The sequence below is a fragment of the Grampus griseus genome, assembly GCF_964374135.1.
Source record: "Grampus griseus genome assembly, chromosome: 1".
NCBI lineage: Eukaryota > Metazoa > Chordata > Mammalia > Artiodactyla > Delphinidae > Grampus > Grampus griseus.
The window spans coordinates 72,796,253-72,816,998 of record NC_139017.1 but is presented as its reverse complement, the minus strand read 5'-3'; the positions used below and the strand labels follow the sequence as shown (position 1 = coordinate 72,816,998).

General features: G+C 38.9%; 1 protein-coding gene across 1 annotated transcript in view; it reads right to left on the bottom strand.

The window, feature by feature from the left end:
* NUP210L (nucleoporin 210 like) overlaps positions 1–20,746 on the bottom strand; it is a gene marked incomplete at its 3' end in the record, with an annotated part of 76,109 nt that overhangs the window by 30,996 nt on the left and 24,367 nt on the right. The window contains exons 11-16 of the mRNA XM_082674959.1: positions 17,460–17,658; positions 15,310–15,455; positions 10,698–10,919; positions 9,443–9,616; positions 3,428–3,620; positions 127–215 (exon numbers count right to left, since the gene is read on the bottom strand). Of these exons, the coding sequence (XP_082531085.1) occupies positions 127–215; positions 3,428–3,620; positions 9,443–9,616; positions 10,698–10,919; positions 15,310–15,455; positions 17,460–17,658 (1,023 nt within the window). The remainder of the gene's footprint in view (positions 1–126; positions 216–3,427; positions 3,621–9,442; positions 9,617–10,697; positions 10,920–15,309; positions 15,456–17,459; positions 17,659–20,746) is intronic.

Here is a 20,746-nt window from a genome sequence, read left to right as displayed (position 1 = left end):
AAGTGCCAAAGATAACAGATTCATAGAGGTTCATAGTTCTCAGATTTACATCAGTTATATAAATGACTTCTAAGGAGCCTTAAATTTCAGTTAATTAATATTTTTTATATAATAGTCTCCATTTACCTTTGGACTTTCCTTCTCTGAATAGCCCACAAAATTGACTCCAATGAGTACAGTCCCTTTTATTTGATGTACTTTAAGGATTCTTTGACCTGGAGACATGCAAAAAAGTACCCTGTGAGAAACAATAACATGTAGAATACAAAAGTGTCTCTAGAAAACCAAAAATCTGCCCTAATTTTTTCCAAATGGTGTTTTATTTCAGGGAGAAAAACAAAAACAAACCCAAAAAACAGTGAATAAGGAAATACACAAGAAACAGAAAACTGGGGTTCTATGCTGACTCTGCAATTATATTCCTATGTGACCTTGGGCAATCACTTTATTTCTCAGTTCTTTTATTAAATGAGGGGTTGGGACAGACAAAATCTAAAATTCTTTCCAGCTCTAATGGTTTGTGAGTCTAAAAATAAGCTGACAAGAGGGTATGGGAAAATTTTTGTTTGATTTAAAAATAAAAGTGAGAAATAAAGAGATTGTCCTTTGGGACTTTTCATGCTTCTAATCTGTTTTGTGTATGTAAATGTCACGTCAGTCCCTTACTCAAAAATTTTAAATGAAAAAAAAAAATTTTTTTAATCGCTAACTAGTCCTTATTAGAGCAATTCAAACTACTTAAACTAGTACTTGAAGCTGTCCATAATCTGACCCTGCTTTACTCATTCATTCTTTTTTCTTTCTTTTTAATTTAACTAACATGAATGTGCCACTTTACTTAGGACAACTCTTATTTTATCCTCAACACATGATGATCATGCGTAAAACTGTAAAGCATTTTCTCATGATGTTACATTCTTTCATTCAACAAAGATTTATTAAGGGCCTAACTATATGCTAGGCACTATGACAAGTAATTAGGATACAGAGATGAAGAAGAAAACAACACAGTTCTTGCCTTCAAAGAAACCCACAGCTTAGAAGGGTGGCTGAGAGGTAAACCAACCACTGCAATACAGTGTGATAAGTACTATTATAGAAGTATGTACAGAGCACATAATACAGAATATATAAGAGCACAAAGAAGGAATATTCTCCTTAGATTGGGAATATAGAGGAACAGAAAACTCCTAGATTACTAGAGGAAGATTTTAGCCTAGTGAAGATGCAAGTAAAGAGAAAATAAAACATATGCAAAGGAAAGAGGTATGACAAGACTTTTCATGGTTAAGGATCTAAAATTGTTGAGTATGAGAAAAATGTAGAATACATGTGGGTGGTAATAAGAAATGAAGCCAAAGAAGTAGGCAGGGGTCGGTATGTTAAGCTGCAACATATGAACTTTATCCAGAAAGACACAATGACAATACGTGTCACTGCGGGCTTAGTTGCCCTGCAGCATGTGGGATCTTAGTTCCCTGACCAGGGATTGAACCCATGTTCCCTGCATTGTAAGGCAGATTCTTTACCACTGGACCACCAGGGAAGTCCCCAGATTTGTATTTTAGAAAGATCATTCTGGGGACTTCCGTGGTAGTCCAGTGGGTAATACTCTGTGCTCCCAATGCAGGGGGCCCGGGTTCGATCCCTGCTCAGGGAACTAGATCCTACATGCATGCCTCAACTAAGAATTTGCATGCCACAACTAAGAGTCCACATGTTGCAACTAAAGATCCCGCATGCTGCAACTAAGACCCGGCGCAGCCAAAATAAATAAATAAATAAATTTTTTTTAAAAAGAAAAGAAAGATCATTCTGGACAGTAGTATGGAGGGTGGATTAGAGGGTAGGAGAGACACATTGAGATCAGTTAGGAGGCTACTATGGTGATGTAGGATAGAGGTTATGAGGACATTAGTGACAAAGTTAGAGAGGAAGAGAGAAAACCTTTAGAAAATAGAATGGATGGTATTTGGTGATTGATTGTTACAGATATAAGGAGCATCTCTTTCTTCCCTACCACTTTTTACATTAACTGTATCATATTATTGGTATTCTGGTGTTATAGTATCATATACATATTAATATTATGTTATCATATTCTCTAGTTAAGCCCTTAAACTTGTCCTGAGTATAAACTCCCTGTGGGTAAGGGAAAGCTTAAATCTTATTTCTTTAATGTTTCTATTTGAATTGAATAGTTATCTAAATGGGAAAAGAATTTGAAAAAGAACAGACACATGTATATGTATAACTAAATCACTCTGCTGTACACCTGAAACTAACACATTATTAATCAACTATACTCCGATATAAAATAAAAAGTTAGAAGAAAAGAATAGTTACCAAATACTCATACCAGAAACCTAAAAGTTACCCTTTGTGCCACTGTCTTCTTTACTTTTGGGATTGATTTGTGGTAGATTGTTATTTTTTTTATTTATTTTTTTATTTTTTGCAGTACGTGGGCCTCTCACTGTTGTGGCCTCTCCTGTTGCAGAGCAACAGGCTCCGGATGCGCAGGGCCCAGCTGCTCCACGGCACGTGAGATCTTCCCGGACCGGGGCACGAACCCGCATCCCCTGCATCGGCAGGCGGACTCTCAACCACTGCGCCACCAGGGAAGCCCTAGATTGTTATATTAATGTCTTGTGGTGAATCATGCCTGATGGTATCCATGCTCTTGAGTAGTCCTGGCCTACCTTGACTCTGGTTTTGGCCAGGTGACTTGCTTTGGAGAATAGGACCTCAGCAAATGTGATACAAGCAAAGGCTTGATGGGCTACTGCCCCTGAGGGCTTGTTGCCCTCTTAGAACCTCATCTTGTGCCTCTTGCCCCGTCTCTAAGTCAGTCTCACTTCACTTATTTAGTTCTTTCTCTCTATTTCCTCTTTCTGCCATCTCTTCAGGTCTCAGAGTACATGCAACTTTCTTAGGGCAGTCTTCTCTGATCTAAACTAGGTTAGGTTCTCCTGTTATAAGCTCTTAATGAATCCCATATTTGCTCTTCAAAACACCTAACACAATGTAATGTTTAAAGTCCAGTTTCCCCAACTGGACTGTAAGTCTATGAGGGCAAAAGCTGTGAGTGTCTCATTTACCATTATATCTCCAAGTGCCTAGCAGACGGCTTTACATGTAGTAGCCACTCAATAAACACAGCCTAACAAATGAATAATATTTCCAAAGTTTTAGGTAAATAATAGGTAACCAATACATTTTAAAATTAATTTTGTGTTCTTGTGAGAAACGTTGGACTCTAGGCCCTAGCTTTGCAAACAAGGGAATCTACCTTTATGTTTTCTAAAAAATACGAAGATCGAAGGTGAAAGGTGAGACAGGATAAATAGACTGTCACCCACAAGGAAATATTTAGTGCAGAACCATTTAGTAGATATATGAAAGGGTTCATAAATATTTACAATACCATGTAGCCGGGTCTGCCCACTGCCATCATCCTTTGCTACCATCTCCATTGAATTGTAATTTTCAAAATGAGCTAGTGTTTCATTTGAGGATTTCCATTCTAGCATCAGTGAACTGAAATTATCAAACTTTCTCCTGTGTTGATCAAACACTACCAGTTCCAGGACTGTGTCTCTCAGGCTTGATACAGGAATCTGTATTAAAATAAAAAGTAAAAAAAGAAAATAAACAATAGTTTAAGAGGTGGTAAGACATTCCTGAAGCCAGGGATCATGTTTTCTCCCAATATTTTTTCTTTGACAGTTTTCAAAGGTACAGATATGGTATAGTGAATACCATAAAAGAATGGTAGAGTGAATACCTATATATACTTCATCTCAATCCACCATTTGCTTTCTCTATCTCTCCCTCTACTTTCATACTCTCTGTGTCCGTATTTGTATGTGTGTGTGTCTTTTTTTTTTTCCAAATGATTTAGGTATCATGGCACTTTACCCCTAAATATTTCAGCATGCATTTCCTAAGAATGAGTAGCAAAAACTACATTATCACACATAAGAATATTAACATTAATTCAGTGTTACACACTGTATAGTCAATATTTCAATTTCCCCAAATGTCCCCCAGAACGTCTTTTATACCTGTTTTAAATTTTTGATCTAAATTTGATCTTGACAGACTTCCCTGGTGGCGCAGTGGTTAAGAATCCGCCTGCCAATGCAGGGGACATGGGTTCGTACCCTGGTCCGGGAAGATCCCACATGCCGTGGAGCAAGTAGCCCATGAGCCACAACTACTGAGCCTGCGCTCTAGAGCCCATGTCCACAACTACTGAGCCCGCGTGCCACAACTACTGAAGTCTGCATGCCTAGAGCCCGTGCTCCGCAACAAGAGAAGCCACCACAATGAGAAGCCTATGCACCACAATGAAGAGTAGCCCCTACTCGCTGCAAGTAGAGAAAGCCCGCGTGCAGCAACGAAGACCCAATGCAGCCATAAATAAATAAATAAAAGAAAGAAATTGGCTGGTCTTTGTCCCCAGTTCTTGAGAAGCAACCCTAAACCCTTGGAATTTCCTGAGTGATAGGAGTGTATCTGTTATTCATGAGGGACCCCTTGGATCACACTTGAGTTTATACTTATAAGGTGACTCAGGATGGGGGCTGGTCATGCTAGAAAAACCAGCCATGTGATTATAGTGATGGGACTTTGAGCCAGGTGATACCAACCTGACCTCCAGGGAGGGGAGGGGGGTTAGAAGTCAAGTTTAAACATGTGGTCAATGATTTAATAATCATGTTTATGTAATAAAACCCCTATAAAAGTTCTGGACACAAAAACTCTGAGGACCTAAATGAAGCCTAAATGAAATAGGAAAATTCAAAATATACAAGCAAGCAAAACTGACTCAATAAGAAATAAAAAATCTGACTAGATCTATAACATGTAAAGAGATTGAATAAGTAATTTAAAAAAACAACACAACATCCCACAACAAAAATCCTAGGCCCAGATAGCTTCACTGGTGAATTGTACCAAATGTTTAAAGAGTAATGAATACCAATTCTTCACAAACTCTTCAAACAAGTAGAAGGGAAGTTAATACTTCCCAACTCATTCTGTGAGGCCAGTATTATTCTGATACCAAACCAAAGATACCACAAGAAAGTAAAACTACAGATTAAAATCTCTTCTGAATATAGATGCAAAAATCCTCTACCAAATACTAGCAAGCTGAAGGAGTATATAAAAAGGTTTATACAGGATAAACAAATGGAATTTATCCCAGGAATGCAGGGTTGGTTCAACACATGAAAATCAATCAATGTAACACACCATATTAATAGAATAAAAGGGAGAAAAACACACAATCATCTCAACAGATACAGAAAGAACATTGAACAAAACGTGAAACTCTTTGGTGATAAAAACATTCCACAGACTAAACTTCCTCAACCTATATAGGGCATCTATGAAAATCCACATCCAATATCATACTTAATAGTTATAGATTGGAAGCTTTGCCCCTAAGATCAGTCATAAGACAAGATGTCTGTCCTTGCCACTTCTACTGAACATTGTGCTGGGGGTTCTAGCTAGGGAAACTAGTCAAGAAGACAAAAAGAAGGCATCCAGATTGGAAAGGGAGAAGAAGTCTGACTGTCTCTATTTTCAGATGACATTATCTTGTGTATAGAAAACCCTAAGGAACCCACCAAAAAAACTATTAGATCTAATAAATGAGGGCAGCAGTGTTGTAAGATACAAGATTAACATGCAAAAATCAGCTGTATTTCTATACAAGAGCAACAATCTGAAAATGAAATAAATAATTATCTTTATGATAGCATCAAAAAGAATAAAATATTTAGGAATAAATCTAACAAAAGGAGTGCAAGTGTATACTCTAAACCAGGTGTTCCCAACCCCTGGGCCACGGACCAGTACCGGTCCGTGGCCTGTTTGGAACCGGGCCGCACAGCAGGAGGTGAGAGGCGGGCAAGGGAGCAAAACTTCATCTGCCGCTCCCCATCGCTCACGTTACCGACTGAACCATCGCTCGCATTACTGCCTGAAACATCCCCCCACACACCCTCTCAACCCCATCTGTGGAAAAATTGTCTTCCACAAAACCAGTCCCTGGTGCCAAAAAGCTTGGGGACCACTGCTCTAAACTACAAAAATTGTTGAATGAAATTAAAGAAACTCTAAATAAATGGAAAGATAGCTCACGTTCATGAATCAGAAGACAATATTGTTAAGATGGTAATGCTCTCCAAATGAATCTACAGATTCAATGAAATTCCTGTCAAAACCCCTGCTAGGGGCTTCCCTGGTGGCGCAGTGGTTGAGAGTCCGCCTGCCAATGCAGGGGACACGGGTTCGTGCCCCGGTCCCGGAAGATCCCACATGCCACGGAGCGGCTAGGCCCGTGAGCCATGGCCACTGAGCCTGCGCATCCGGAGCCTGTGCTCCGCAATGGGAGAGGCCACAGCATTGTGAGGCCCGCGTACTGCAATAAAACCAAAAAAACAAACAAAAAAACCCTGCTAGTTTCTTTGCAGAAATTGACAAAGGAATCCTAAAATTCATATGCAAATGCAAGGGACTCAGAATAGCCAAAACAATATTGAAAAAGAAGAATAGAGTTGGAGGACACATACTTCCCAATTTCAAAACTTACCACAAAGCTACAGTAATCAAGACAGTATGGTACTGGCATAAGGACAGACGTATGGATTAATTGAAGAGATTTGTGAGCCCAGGAATAAATCCTCACATTTATGGTTAATAGATTTTCAACAAGAGTGCCAAGATGATCCAAAGGAGAAGGAATAATCTTTTTAATAGATGGTGCTGGATCAACTGGATATCCACATGCAAAAGAATGAAGATGGACTCCAACTTCACACGATATACAAAAATAAACTCAAAATGGATTAGAGGCCTAAATGTAAGGACTAAAACTACAAAACTCTTAGAAGAAGTCAAAAGCGTAAATACTCATGCCCTTGGATTAGACAATGGTTTCTTAGATATAACATGAAAAATACAAACAAAAACAACAACAGAAGTGATGAATTGGATATTGTTAAATAAAACCTTTTGTGCTTCAAAATACACCATCAAGAAAGTGAAAGTTTAAAAAAAGAAAGTGAAAGTACTCGCTTCAGCAGCACATATACTAAAATTGGAATGATACAGAGAAGATTAGCATAGCCCTTGCACAAGGCTGACCCGCAAATTCGTGAAGCATTCCATATTTTTAATAGACTGGTGGTTGCCAAGGGGGAGGGGGTGGGAGATGGATGGATTGGCAGTTTGGGATTAGCAGATGCAAACTGGTATATATAGAATGGATAAACAAGAAAGCCCTACTGTATAGTACAGGGAACGATATTCAATATCCTGTGATAAACCTTAATGGAAAAGAATATGAAAAAGAATGCATATGTATGTCCAATAAAAAATAAAAAAAAAAGAATGTATATATATGTATAACTGAGTCACTTTGCTGTACAGCAATAATTAACACAGCATTGTAAATCAAATATACTTCAATTAAAAATTGCAAAACAATCAAAAAAGAAAGTGAAAGACAATCCATAAGATGGAAGAAAAGTTTTGAAAATCACATATCTCAAAAAGACTTGTATTTAGGATACATGAAGAACTTGTATAACAATAATAAAAGATGAAAAACCCATAAGATTGGAATAGACATTCTCCAAAGAAGATATACAACTGGCCAATAAGCACATGGAAAGTTGCACAATGTCATAAGTCATTGAGAAATGTAAATCAAAACCACTATAACATACCACTTCTCACACATTAGGAAGGACATAATCAAAATGACAAACATTAACAAGTATTGGCAAATGTGGAGAAATTGGAATTCTCATATGTTGGTAACGGAAATGTAAAATGAGGTAGCCATTTTGGAAAACAGCTGGAAGTTCTTCAAAAGGCTAAACATAGAGTTACCATATGACCCAGCACTTCCACTCCTAAATATATACTCAAGAGAGCTGAAAATATATTCACACAGAAATTTGTGCATGAATGTTCATTGTAGCATTATTCATAAGAGCCAAAAAATGGGAACCACCCATATATCTATCAACTGACAAATGGACGAATAAAATGTAGTATATCTATATAACAGAACTCAGCCTTAAAAAAATAATGCAGTAGTGATTCATTCTACAACCTGGATGAATCTTAAAAACATGCTAAATGCGAGAAGCTACATGTAAACACCATATCTTGTATGATTCCATTTATATGAAGTGTCCAGAATAGGCAAATCTATAGAGAAAGAAAGTATATTAGTGGTTTTCAGGGACTTAGGGGAGGGGGAAGTGGGAAGTGACTGCTAATGGGTGTGGTGTTTCTTTTTGGGGAAATGAAGATGTTCTGAAGGTAGATGGTGGTGATGGTTGCACAACTCTGATTTGTACACTTTTTAAAATTGAAGTAGAGCTTAGTTAACAATATTACTTGTACACTTTTAAACAGGTGAATTTTATGGTATGTGAATTATACTCAAATACAAAAAAAGAAATAAATGCTAAAGTATGGAGGATCATGTTTGTAACTTACTCTTAAATGGTTCCAGGAAAAAAGTTGTACTTTTCCTGGAAACTTAAATTATTTCAAATGAAAAAAAAGATATTGAATGACAATGCCATTATAGAGATAACTTCTATTCTGCTCCATCTAAGTGCTTTTTTAAAAAGTGAATAATTTATAAAGTTCAAATAACAGTATTTAATGTTGAATTTGGTTCTGAAAAAAAAATGAGTTCCTAAACTGCAACATCTCATAAGTTCTTTTATAATAAAAAGGCAGTATAGCAAGGAAGTTAATAATGTGTGCTTTGGAGTCAGATGGAAAATGCTACTTTCTAGCTTTATGACCTTGGGAAAATTACTCAACTTCTAGGATCCTCAGTTTCTTCATCTGTAAAATGGGAATAATTAATGGATTGTTCTATTCTGCAAAGGCTAAGAAATGACTTCTATTTTCCCATGCTTGGAATCATAGTTAACCTCATTTAGTGTGTAGTCTGATGTTCTAGTTTCTAGGTTAGATAACTCATTTATTCCTCATTTCCTGTTGCCTACCTTCTAGCTATGCTATTGCTTATCATTATTCTTCATATGGGTTTGGAGTAGAGGTAAATCCTATAAGTTACTAATAATGCTAATAAAAGATTTAGTAGGGAAGGATACTAGCAAACCAATTTGGACGTTATTTAGAGAGTTCTCAATTGCCTATTGTCATAGTTACAAGCTGACTATGTACCTAAGTACAACAAGCAAAGTCACTAAGTGTCACTAAGTATAGCCAACTCTAACCTAATTGAATCACCACTTCTCAGACACTATCAGAGATTGGATAACAAATAAAAGAGTTTCCTTAACTTCAATAAGACAAAAGCTACATTTCAGACCATTTATCTTAAAGCAGGTTAGAGAAAATGTAAATTAGTTGGAGACACTGTACTCACCAGTTGTTTGTTATGCTGTGGCAGAGGACATGGCTGGGCACCAGCTGGCACCTTATATACCGGAGTTACTGATATGCTGGCAGGGTGGGCACATATGAAGCGTACCTGCACAACTTCTACAGCTGGACTAGGGTTCAGGACACCTGGATGATTTCCAATTTGGAATGTCAGAATCTTTAAGAAAACACAAGGGCAAGAGATAATTGTGGGTAGACACTTGATGTCAGTTGTGCCAATCTAAACGTGTTCGAATTATTCAAATTCCAGTATAGAGTCCCTTTGGACATTATAATCAGGCAAATCCCTTAAAGACACTATGGTTCTTAATTATCTGTGCTAAGAGAAACAAGGGTATCATAGAAACAAAGGGAACATTAAAAAAATCTAACTGACCAATTACTTCAGTCTTTTCCTCCACCAAATCTTTTGTTACCAGTTGGCAAAAAGTGGAAAAACTAATTTGTGTTTCAACTCATTTCTGGTGGAAATACTAATGAATAACAATGTGAAAACAAAAAGAAGCTAGAGAGCTTCAAAAGGGGGTAATTAGGATTGAAATCACTAATAGCTAGTCATATATACAATACAGTACACTAGAGATATTAAAATGAAGCTCAATTGATTACAGCACAGTTCTTATTAAGTTAAAATCATACATGAATTCCCTGGGGGCTGGTTAGCTGGGCTATGCCTCATAGTCATACTTTAAATTCTCAATCCTGGTCAAACTGAAAACCTTTGCTACTGGTTTTGGTAGAAGCAGGGTGCAGCTATGGATAAAGCCATCACTACCTCTAAAAATAATCAAAACTAATTAAACTGATAAAGGGCAATATACTAATTACTCTTATCAACACAGATCTAACTCATTCTTCAAAATTGATAACCATAGATGACACTTTAAATTTCCCTTCCTCACATTCTTTGGAGGTGGAAAACTATATATCCTCTAGTCTAGGCAACAGGAAATGAATTATAGTGATAAAATGATTGAAATAAGCCCCCTACTACAAAAAAATCTTGAACCATTTGGTTGGTGAACTGTTAGAATTCTCAGATGAGTAAACCAAAACCTTTGGTGTACATTTAAAGAATAGTAAGCTTTAAAAAAAAAAGATCTTTTAATCAATAATTAGAATTTCCCCATCTAGTACATAAACTAAATCCATTAGAATCTGAAAAGGAATGGCTAGAAGTACAAAAGATTTGGAGTATTATTGCTAAAAGAAATGTTAGAAAAAGATCATTTCCGTACTTGTTCCCCTAAATCCAGGCACAGGACCCGATAGATGTACTGATTCTGTTTTCTCTGAGCTGGCAGCCGGACTTGTGTTATTCTAATTTTCTCTGTCTTCTCCATGCTCAGCTCCAAAAAGAATCGTGAGGGCTCCAAGATCCATGGACGAGGGCCCCCTTCAAATATCATTTCCTTTACAGAGTGCCATGTCACCAGTGCCACTTCCACAGGGTTTAGAGCCTGATGACATTTAAAGAAATTAACCCCTGATTAGTTAGAGAATTCAACAGTTTTCTAAAGTGAAAAACTGGTTATATAACTATAATGTAAATGACATTAGACTTAATTCCCAAATTAGGAAACATATGTTATGTCTCTTACTTGGAATGCTTCTCAACCTCTGTACTAATTTAGATCCCACCTATCATTCAGCCTAACTCATGTGTCAAGAGAATCCATTAATTTATGTCTAATCATTCCAGACCACAACCACGTCTGCATCCTCTAAGCTCTTATAGTAATTATCTCTACCATTAATTTGTATACTTGTTTATCCCCTAATGCTATTTAAATATGTCACATATTCATATATATACATCTAATAATTCTTGTTACACTGTCTAGTTATGTAAACTTCTTAAGAGAAAAGAGTATCTTATACCCCAAATTTTTGAAAGAATCTCTCTTCCTCAGTGGGATTTAGTACAATGCTGTGCACATAAAAAGTATTGATAAATAAGTGCATAAACATTTTTCATTTTTCTCTTTTTTAAAAAATTGAAGTATAACTGGCATATAATATTACACTTGTCTCAGGTGTGTAACATAATGATTTGATATTTTTATACACTACAAAATGGTCACCACAATAAGTCTAGGTACCATCTGTCACCATATTACATAAGAATTTTAAATGGATATTTTACTAAAGTATCAAAGAACTCCTGCCCTAAAAATATGAAAATAATACATCTATACAGTTCATTTGTTTCTCAAAGAACTCTCACCTAAGAGGTAGTCAAGACAGGTATTATTCACTCCAGTAAACAGAGGAGTTGTATCCTATTTATAGATGAGGAAACTGGTTTTTGGGGAATGAAGTATTCTCAAAGTGTAGGGGTTTTTTTGTATGGTACACAGTGTCTACAACAGTGACTAAGTGACAAAATGAAGTATAGAGTTGAAGCAATCGTTCTGAAAATGTAAGCAAACCATGTTTTAATATTTCTTTCCTGAACTAGTCAATCACATTTAATATTGAATACTATTAACATTAAACATTCCTATGTCTAATGGCAGTATTCTCTTAAAAATGTATATATAATTCAATTTAACAAATATTCATTGATGGCCCACTGGTGATACAGTAATAGAAAGCCAAAATAAGGTCCTGCCTCACAGTGGAGCTAATAGTCTGGAAAAGACAGATTTGAAGTAGGTAAAGAGTATAATGAGTGTTACAAAAAAGCACAGTACAGAGTGCCAAACAAGCCTCAAATAGAAGAAATTAAACTAGTCAGAGGCTTCATGGAAGGCTTTCTGAGAAAGCAAAACTGGAGTTATTCCTTTTTCCTAGATGTATATAGTCCAAAATTAATCAGATCAACTGAATTGAAATGATGTATAAAAGGACAAATTGAGAACTATATACCATGTACCGAAACATAAGATTGATAGCAAAAGTAAAACATACATATATTTTTCAGCAGCTAAAGAAAAAGATACATGACCAAAGTACTAGGTAGAAAAAGAAAATCATCATCTTACTTCCTTTCCTTTAAGGATAGTTTTCATTCAGGGGAGATCTGATTTGTGGGACATTCAATAAATATAAAATTAGGGTAAGGATAATGATAAAACTAAGAAAAAACCTCATGAAATGACCAGGGGTTGCAGCCTAGCACTTTCACTTAATTAGGCAAGTAGGATGATTCATCCACTAAGAGAATGAGTGAAATATGCTCAAACCATATGTTTAATACTTAGGCTGCACAATGTACAATGAGGCCAACTTAAAATGCAAATATATATATATATATATATATATATATATATATATATATATATATATATATTTTTTTTTTTTTTTTCGGTACGCAGGCCTCTCACTGCTGTGGCCTCTCCCGTTGCAGAGCACAGGCTCCGGACGCGCAGGCCCAACGTTCACGGCTCACAGGCCCAGCCGCTCCGTGGCGCGTGGGATCTTCCCGGACCGGGGCACAAACCCGTGTCCCCTGTATCGGCAGGTGGACTCTCAACCACTGCGCCACCAGGGAAGCCCAAAATGCAAATATTAACGAACAAGTTATCTTTTTAATATTAATAGCTTACCTTGCTTCTTTCATTGACAACTTTTTCCCTGTGGATGCCTCCTCATCCTAAGAGGCACTGAGTCAGTATTTGTCAATATGTATCAGCAAGAACTTGTAGACATCAATTTTTTTTGTTGTTTATTTTTAAAATTTTATTTTACTTTCTATTATTTTTGGCTGGGTTGGGTCTTCGTTGCTGCGTGCGGGCTTTTCTCTGGTTGCGGCGAGTGGGGGCTACTCTTCGTTGCGGTGCGCGGGCTTCTCATTGCGGTGGCTTCTCTTGTTGACGAGAACAGGCTCTAGGCGCGCGGGCTTCAGTAGTTGTGGCTCACAGGCTATAGAGCGCAGGCTCAACACTTGTGGCTCACAGGCTTAGTTGCTCTGCGGCATGTGGGATCTTCCCGGACCAGGGCTCAAACCCGTGTCCCCTGCATCAGCAGGTGGATTCTTAACCACTGTGCCACCAGGGAAGCCCCTAGACATCAATTTTAGCTCCTGAAGGACTCAAATATATAGAAAGTATGCCAGGCTCTATCTACTTTTTTTTTTTTTTTTTTTTTTTGCGGTACGCGGGCCTCTCACTGTTGTGGCCTCTCCTGTTGCGGAGCACAGGCTCCGGACGCACAGGCTCAGCGGCTATGGCTCACAGGCCTAGCCGCTCCCCGGCATGTGGGATCTTCCCGGACCAGGGCACGAACCCGTGTCCCCTGCATCAGCAGGCGGACTCTCAACCACTGCGCCACCAGGGATCCCTCTATCTACTTTTATCTTTTTATTTTTAAAATTATTTATTTACTTATTTAGGCTGCTCTTAGTTGCAGCACGCAGGATCTTCGTTGCGGCGTGCGGGATCTTCAGTTGCAGCATGTGGACTTCTTAGTTATGGCATGCATGTGGGGATCTAGTTCCCAGACCAGGGATTGAATCTGGGCCCCCTGCATTGGGAGCATGGAGTCCTACCCACTGGACCACCAGGGAAGTCCCTATCTACTTTTATTTTGAACTGCCACCTGTTGTAATATCCCAATTATAATGGACCAATCCTTGGGGGCCAAAATGATGACTGTTGTGCTGAAAATTTGTAAGTATAAAGGGTAAAAGATGATTGACTTCCCTCCCTAGGGTGGAAGGTTTTCTTTCAGAGTTCTTCAAAAGAGAGTATACTAATATTCTGTATCTTCTTCCAGGTGGTGTTACAAAGATACGTACATATGTGAAAATTCAAACAGTCCCTTAAGAGACTTCCCTGGTGGTCCAGTGGCTAAGACTCCACGTTCCCAATGCAGGGGGCCCGGGTTTGATCCCTGGTCAGGGAACTAGATTCCACATGCTGCAACTAAGAGTTCGCGTGCCGCAACTAAAGATCCTGCAACTAAGACCTGGTGCAGCCAAACAAACAAAAAAAATAGTACCTTAAGATTAGTGTACTTTACTATATGTTTTTTATATCTCAGTAAAAAAGAGAAAAAAAAAGAGGAAAGAAAGCAAAATATCTAAAACTTGTTGGGAATTCCCTGGTGGTCCAGTGGTAAAGAATCTGCCTTCCAGGGGCTTCCCTGGTGGCACAGTGGCTAAGAATCCGCCTGCCAATGCAGGGGACACGAGTTCGAGCCCTGGTCTGGGAAGATCCCACATGCCACAACTACTGAGCCTGCGCTCTAGAGCCCAAGAGTCACAACTGCTGAGCCCGCGTGCCACAACTACTGAAGCCCGTGTGCCCCAGAGCCCGTTCTCTGCAATAACAGAAGCCACCACGATGAGAAGCCCGCGCACCACAATGAAGAGTAGCCCCCACTCACCACAACTAGAGAAAGCCCGCACACAGCAACAAAGACCCAAGGCAGCCAAAAATAAATAAATAAATTTATTTAAAAAAAAAAAAAAGAATCCGCCTTCCAATGCAGGGGACACGGGTTTGATCCCTGTTTGGGGAACTAAGATCCCACATGCCGCGGCGCAATTAAACCCGCGCGTGCCACCCGCCACAACTAGAGAGAAGCCTGTACACTGCAACAAAGAGCCCATGTACCACAACTAAGAGCCGACACAGCCCCACCCCCAAATAAATAAATAAATAAATAATAAAACTTGCTGATACAACTTATAAATATTCCTGTGGCTGAAACATGATAGCATAAACTCCCTGATACTCAGATTTGATGAGGGAGTTGTGGGTCTAAAAACAAGAGAGTGGTAAGTAAAGAGAACATAAATATCACTGATCTTTAATAGAGATCACAGATAGGTAGGAAGCCCCCAAGTGGACGTGGTGGGGTCCATGAAAAGATATGGCAGTTCTTTAGCGTGAAATATCTCACCTTTAGGGGTTCATAAGCAGCAAATGTGGCACTGCTCTCCAAATACTCTTCATATTCAGTCACACTAACTGTTACCAAAGTATGGCCCAGAGATTTGGCTGCTATATGTACACTGGAACAGTGTGTTGGTCCTGGTCTTTGAACACCTGCAAATCAAAAACCTTGACTTCAGTAGGGTAATAAGCCATCGGTCCTCAAGGAAATCAGTCTATAGAAATACAAGAATTTTAATATTTTAAAAAATTCTTAATCTCACACACTACTAGACCCCAATTATTTATATTAAGTTGATATAAAATAATGTTCCTTCTATTAACAGATATATATCATGTAAGACACAGTTCTATGTATGGTGAGGATACAAATATGAGCAAAGATCCTGACCTCAAGGCATATATAGTTTAGAAGGGGAGGGTGAACATTTACATAAATTAAACTATTAGTAGAAAATGATAAGCATTATAGAAGTCTAGAAAACAGAATGATTACTTTTAGCTGGAGAGATCAAGAAAGGTTTAGATATGCAGAAGAGAGTATCTTAAGCTGACAAATAAATGAACAAAGATAGAAATATAAATGAGATACAAATGAGTATATGAAAGAGATTTATGGGAAATTTTAACTAAAGTAGTTAGTTTAGCTAGAGCCATACATGAAACCAAAGCATGAAGCTCCAAAAAGTAGGTTGGGTTACACTGTAGAGGGCCTTTAATACTAAACTAAAAGGATTTTGGCTGTTGTCCACGGGCAGGGAGAAGCCTCTCAAATTTTTTTTTTAATTGAATTGTATACTTTTTAAAATAATTAATTAATTAATTAATTTTTATTTTTGGCTGTTTTGGGTCTTTGTTGCTGTGCACGGGCTTTCTCTAGTTGTGGCGAGCAGGGGCTACTCTTCGTTGCGGTGCGGGGGCTTCTCATTGTGGTTGCTTCTCTTGTTGCGGAGCACAGGCTCTAGGTGCGCAGGCTTCAGTAGTTGTGGCATGTGGGCTCAGTAGTTGTGGCATGTGGGCTCAGTAGTTGTGGCTTGCGGGCTCTAGAGCGCAGGCTCAGTAGTTGTGGCACACAGGCTTACTTGCTCCACGGCATGTGGGATCTACCCGGACCAGGGCTCGAACCCGTGTCCCCTGCATTGGCAGGCAGATTCTTAACCAGCGTGCCACCAGGGAAGTCCACCTCTCAAAATTTTTGAGCAGGAAAATTAATTTTGAAATTGAGCTTCATGAAGGTCTATCTGGTAGCCATGATTATCAAAGGCAAGAACAGTTAGGAGGATATCGTTAAATTCTCAGTGAGAGATAATGAGGGCCTAAAAATGGGGAGAGACAGCCTAAGAACAGAGGAGAGGTGAGAGATATTGTATAGTATAATTAACAAGGGCAAAAGAGGAGTCCAAGTTGATATCAACTTTATAGATGTATTGTGAGAATTAAATGAGTTAGTATATGAAAAGTATTCAGAACAGAGCCTATGAAATAGAAATGCTAAACAAATGTTAGATGGTACTACTGTCATTATTATTGATGAAAAAACAGTGGTGATCAGGATAAAATATGAAGTTCCATAACGGTAAATGATATTGATCCATATGGATAGTTTATTCATATTCTTTTCTTATTAAAAAGGTATTTTCTTTTTCAGAATAAATTTAATATATACAGACATTAAATGGCAATACAGTCCTCTTAGAAAGAGGTGTAGTACATATATTAAAGAAAGAAAGAACGAAAGAAAGAAAGAAAGAAGAGCTTGAGGCTGGAAAGAGAAGCCTTTAATATGACTAAAAACTGATATTGTCTGGCCACAATGAACCCTGGACATGTTATTCAATTTTTGTGCCTTTGTTTCTACATCATATTGTAACACCTAATACAGGCAGTTGACAGAATAAATAAAAGTATTATAAAGAAAGGTAATATCTAAATTTAATTTTTAATTTTTTTGGCCACACCGCGCGGTTCGTGGGATCTTAGTTCCCCGACCAGGGACTGAAACCGGGCCCTTGGCAGTGAAAGCCCAGTGTCCCTACCACTGGACCACTAGGGAATCCCCAATGTGTGAATTTAGACTGTAATTCATAGTTTCTGAATTGTTGATTGGTCCTTTAATTCAAAGACAAAGAAAGGAAAAAATAAAAAGCCTACTCTTACCTTCTTTGAGAAGAGTGAAGACTCCTTGCTTATCCATGTTCAAATCCAAGGATAAATGAGAGCAGTCTGTGAACGCGATGGCCTCTTTGGTTTCCTTATTTACATGATACATGGCAATGGGGATTTCTATAATCTGGCCAATCTCTACATCAGCATGAAATGGTAACATTTTCATTTTGTTCAGTTTCAGAACACATATCTGGAGGGGAATAAAATTAATCTTTCAAGAAAGTTATGTTAGGAAAGTCTTAGAATAAAAGAAAGCATTTCTTTTTTTTGTGGTACGCGGGCCTCTCACTGTTGTGGCCTCTCCCGTTGCGGAGCATAGGCTCCGGACGCACAGGCTCAGCGGCCATGGCTCACGGGCCCAGCAGCTCCGCCGCATGTGGGATCTTCCCGGACCGGGGCACAAACCCGTGTCCCCTGCATTGGCAGGCGGACTCTCAACCACTGAGCCACCAGGGAAGCCCGTTTGGGTTTTTTTTGTTTTGGCAGTGCACGAGGCATGCAGGATCTTAGCTCCCCAACCAAGGATCGAACCTGTGCCCCAGTGGAAGAGCAGAGTCTTAACCATTGGACCACCAGGGTAGTCCCACATTAAATGTATCCAAAACTGAATTCATTATCTTCCTCTTATTCTTTTTCCTTTTCTTGTTTTTTTTTTGGCGAGGGTAGGGGGGCACTGTGCCACATGGCTTGTGGGATCTCAGTTCCCCGAAAAGGGATTGAACCCAGGCCACGGAAGTGAAAGCGCCGAATCCTAACTACTAGACCACCAAGGAACTCCCCTTTTCTTGTGTTTTCTATCCACCAAGCTGCCAAAGCTTAATCTTTCACTTTTTCCCACCCCACTACGCATCAAATCTGATTAATCTACCTCTAAAATAACCCTGAATTTGTCCTCTTTTCTTTATTCTCAATACCATTCTGTTAGTTTAGGCTTAACTGGATACTTTGCCTTCACTTTCTTCTTTCATTCTATTCTAGTCTACTAGTATAAAGCTCCAGACACTATCTTTCATTCCTCTTAAAAAAATATATTGTAGTTGTTGTTGTCTGACTATAAAAATAATTAGATATCTTTCTAAACACAGGCTTTACCATATTATTATTATATTTTTTTAACATCTTTATTGGAGTATAATTGCTTTACAATGGTGTGTTAGTTTCTGCTTTACAACAAAGTGAATCAGTTATACATATACATATGTTCCCGTATCTCTTCCCTCTTGCGTCTCCCTCCCTCCCACCCTCCCTATCCCAACCCTCTAGGTGGTCACAAACCACATAGCTGATCTCCCTGTGCCATGCGGCTGCTTCCTACTAGCTATCCACCCTACATTTGGTAGTGTATATATGTCCATGCCACTCTCTCACTTTATCACAGCTTACCCTTCCCCCTCCCCATATCCTCAAGTCCATGCTTTAGTAGGTCTGTGTCTTTATTCCCGTCCTACCCCTAGGCTCTTCATGACATTTTTTTTCTTAGATTCCATATATATGTGTTAGCATACGGTATTTGTTTTTCTCCTTCTGATTTACTTCACTCTGTATGACAGACTCCAGGTCCATCCACCTCACTACAAATAACTCAATTTTGTTTCTTTTTATGGCTGAGTAATATTCCATTGTATATATGTGCCACATCTTCTTTATCCATTCATCTGTCGATGGACACTTAGGTTGTTTCCATATCCTGGCTATTGTAAACAGAGCTGCAGTGAACATTTTGGTACATGACTCTTTTTTTTGTTTTGTTTTGTTTTGTTTTGCGGTACGCGGGCCTCTCACTGTTGTGGCCTCTCCCGTTGCGGAGCACAGGCTCTGGACCCACAGGCTCAGCGGCCATGGCTCACGGGCCCAGCCGCTCTGTGGCATGTGGGATCCTCCCAGACCGGGGCACAAACCCATGTCCCCCGCATCGGCAGGCGGACTCCCAACCACTGCGCCACCAGGGAAGCCCCCTATTTTTAGTTTTTTAAGGAACCTCCATACTGTTCTCCATAGTGGCTGTATCAATTTACATTCCCACCAACAGTGCAAGAGCATTACCTTTTCTCCACACCCTCTCCAGCATTTACTGTTTCTAGATTTTTTGATGATGGCCATTCTGACTGGTGTGAGATGATATCTCATTGTAGTTTTGATTTGCATTTCTCTAATGATTAATGATGTTGAGCATTCTTTCATGTGTTTGTTGACAATCTGTATATCTTCTTTGGAGAAATGTCTATTTAGGTCTTCTGCCCATTTTTGGATTGGGTTGTTTGTTTATTTGTTATTGAGCTGCATGAGCTGCTTGTAAATTTTGGCGATTAATCCTTTGTCAGTTGCTTCATTTGCAAATATTTTCTCCCATTCTGAGGGTTGTCTTTTGGTCTTGTTTATGGTTTCCTTTGCTGTGCAAAAGCTTTGAAGTTTCATTAGGTCCCATTTGTTTATTTTTGTTTTTATTTCCATTCCTCTAGGAGGTGGTTCAAAAAGGATCTTGCTGTGATTTATGTTATAGAATGTTCTGCCTATGTTTTCCTCTAAGAGTTTGATACTGTCTGGCCTTACATTTAGGTCTTTAATCCATTTTGAGTTTATTTTTGTGTATGGTGTTAGGGAGTGTTCTAATTTCATATTTTACATGTACCTGTCCAGTTTTCCCAGCACCACTTATTGAAGAGGCTGTCTTTTCTCCACTGTATATTCTTTTTTGGTTTTTTTTTTTGGGGGGGGGGTTTGCGCTACACGGGCCTTTCATTGTTGTGGCCTCTCCTGCTGCAGAGCACAGGCTCCGGATGCGCAGGCCCAGCGGCCATGGCTCACGGGCCCAGCTGCTCCACGGCATGTGGGATCTTCCCGGACCGGGGCACGAACCCGCATCCCCTGCATCGGCAGGCAGACTCTCAACCACTGCGCCACCAGGGAAGCCCTCCACTGTATATTCTTGCCTCCTTTATCAAAAATAAGGTGACCATATGTGCATGGGTTTATCTCTGGGCTTTCTATCCTGTTCTATTGATCTATCTTTCTGTTTTTGTGCCAGTACCATACTGTCTTGATTACTGTAGCTTTGTAGTATAGTCTGAAGTCAGGGAGCCTGATCCCACTAGCTCCATTTTTCGTTCTCAAGATTGCTTTGGCTATTCGGGGTCTTTTGTGTTTCCATAAAAATTGTGAAATTTTTTGTTCTAATTCTGTAAAAAATGCCAGTGGTAGTTTGATAGGGATTGCATTGAATCTGTAGATTGCTTTGGGTAGTAGAGTTTTTTTCACAATGTTGATTCTTCCAATCCAAG